This window comes from Pteropus alecto, unplaced genomic scaffold (assembly GCF_000325575.1).
Source record: "Pteropus alecto unplaced genomic scaffold, ASM32557v1 scaffold117, whole genome shotgun sequence".
In the NCBI taxonomy this organism is placed as follows: Eukaryota; Metazoa; Chordata; class Mammalia; order Chiroptera; family Pteropodidae; genus Pteropus; species Pteropus alecto.
The window spans coordinates 2,391,638-2,393,418 of record NW_006440642.1 but is presented as its reverse complement, the minus strand read 5'-3'; the positions used below and the strand labels follow the sequence as shown (position 1 = coordinate 2,393,418).

At 37.8% G+C, this 1,781-nt stretch overlaps 1 protein-coding gene across 4 annotated transcripts in view; it reads right to left on the bottom strand.

Annotated features, from left to right (window-relative positions):
* The window catches only part of KDM3A (lysine demethylase 3A), a 54,315-nt gene that overhangs the window by 21,031 nt on the left and 31,503 nt on the right, over window positions 1-1,781 (bottom strand). For all 4 annotated transcript variants that reach the window (XM_006917714.3, XM_015593860.2, XM_015593859.2 and 1 more), the window contains exons 13-15: window positions 1,529-1,681; window positions 1,295-1,390; window positions 797-924 (exon numbers count right to left, since the gene is read on the bottom strand). In XM_006917714.3, coding sequence (XP_006917776.1) covers window positions 797-924; window positions 1,295-1,390; window positions 1,529-1,681 — 377 coding nt within the window. The remainder of the gene's footprint in view (window positions 1-796; window positions 925-1,294; window positions 1,391-1,528; window positions 1,682-1,781) is intronic.

The following is a 1,781-nucleotide window of genomic DNA, read 5'->3' as shown; positions in this document are numbered from 1 at the left end:
GTGGTCCTAGCCCTCCCTTTACATGTGATGTTATTCTGTGCTGCCCAATTATCAGTGGGGTTCGCTATTCCTCTACTACTGACAAGGAAGCTGAAACACACATAAATCAGTTCATTTGAGCCAAAGCTATGCAACTAGAAAGTGGCAGAAAAAGAATTCAAATTTAGTTCTCACTCCAAAAATCACAACTCTTCTACCCATGCTGCCTTTGACACCGCAGTTTTATGTAAATGTGAAAAAAAAATCTGATTAAACACAATGTGGAAAAATGATGAGTAGGGTGAGGGAGGCAGTAGGGGGCAGATGTGATGGAAATGAAGGGGATGTCTCCAGGAAGACCATGAGCACCAAGGAAATGTACATTTTTTTATGTTGAGTGATGGTACATAAAGATTAATTTCAATATTGTTTCCTTTAACTCTTCATGTACATTATTAGTTAAAACATACTTAGTAATTTCAAAAATTTTAAAGCTTACTGGAATTTTAACTCTGCAAACATGAGAAGTTTTTAAAAACTTTGACAGCAACTTATTAAGAAGACTGTAACAAAAAAGGTTTTTGCTTTTCTAAGAAACAAAAATTAAAAACCTACTAGAAATGGTACAGATGAAGAACACAAAAGTAATGTGAAACATGAGAATGAGTCTACCAAGTATCAAGTGAAACATATGAATTCTCCTTCCACTGACAGCTACTCCCATGTTCCTTTCGAATACACTACAGAAATGTGAGCATTTTGAAAGCAGGCAGACAACAATCAGAAGGATGGTGAATCTAAGCATAAACAGCAATACCTGTTTTATGTCCTCCTTTGAGACTGGCTTTGAAAAGAGCTTGAATTGTCTGTTAGAACAGGGACAATTTGCCTTTATTCCCCATTTTGCTCTTATAGAATGAACAATGTCTCCAACATCATAGAGGGCTAAAAAAAAAGAAGAGACAAACATCTGAACAAGGATATTAGTTATTTTCAACCTCAACACTGCAAAGCTGAAACTGACATTTCCAACAAAATTATTTTTTAGCAACATGTTCCTCACACGGTCTCCTTTTCATCCTGCTAAGTATGTCTTTCTCCAAATGCACCATTTTCTTTCCTTCCACAAAACTATTTAGGAGACCTTAATCAAAAATTTTTGGAGGCATTATTTAATATATTTCTGGACAATTTATGGTACACATTAAAATAAGGTTAGCAAGTAATTATACTATCCAAAGTAAAGCCTAATTACCAGCCCCTTTGAGCTAACCAAAACAAGGGGTAAAGAAAATCATTGCACCACGTGAAATACCTTTTCCAGGAATAATCTGTGTTGGCATCAAGTTCTCTGGTTCGTGTATCTGACTCTTCACACATCTTATCCAAGAGAAAGTCTTGTAGGCAGCACCTGCAAATAACTGATTTGTAGTACCTGCTCTTCATGAACTCTGGTCCTAAATAATTCAGGAATCCATCAACCACAAAACAACGAAAAGCTTAATTTACGTGTATAGGGAGCCTAGAGCAAAATTGAATCAGTTCTCACCCTGTTGGCAATTTTTCCTCTTCATTCGGTAGCAATCCACACACACTCCAAACCCACACCGAGGACACACCCAGTGCAGGTTGAAGATGGTAGTGTCACACACATCGCACATTTCTCGAACACCTTTGACAGCTCGCTTCCAAGCAACCTGTCCTACAAAAATCAATAAATCACTTAGTCTTGGGAAGGAGAGGGCTTCTGGAATAAAATGTGTAGGGGGAGGGGAGCTGATGTTATTCCCCCCCGACAGGAA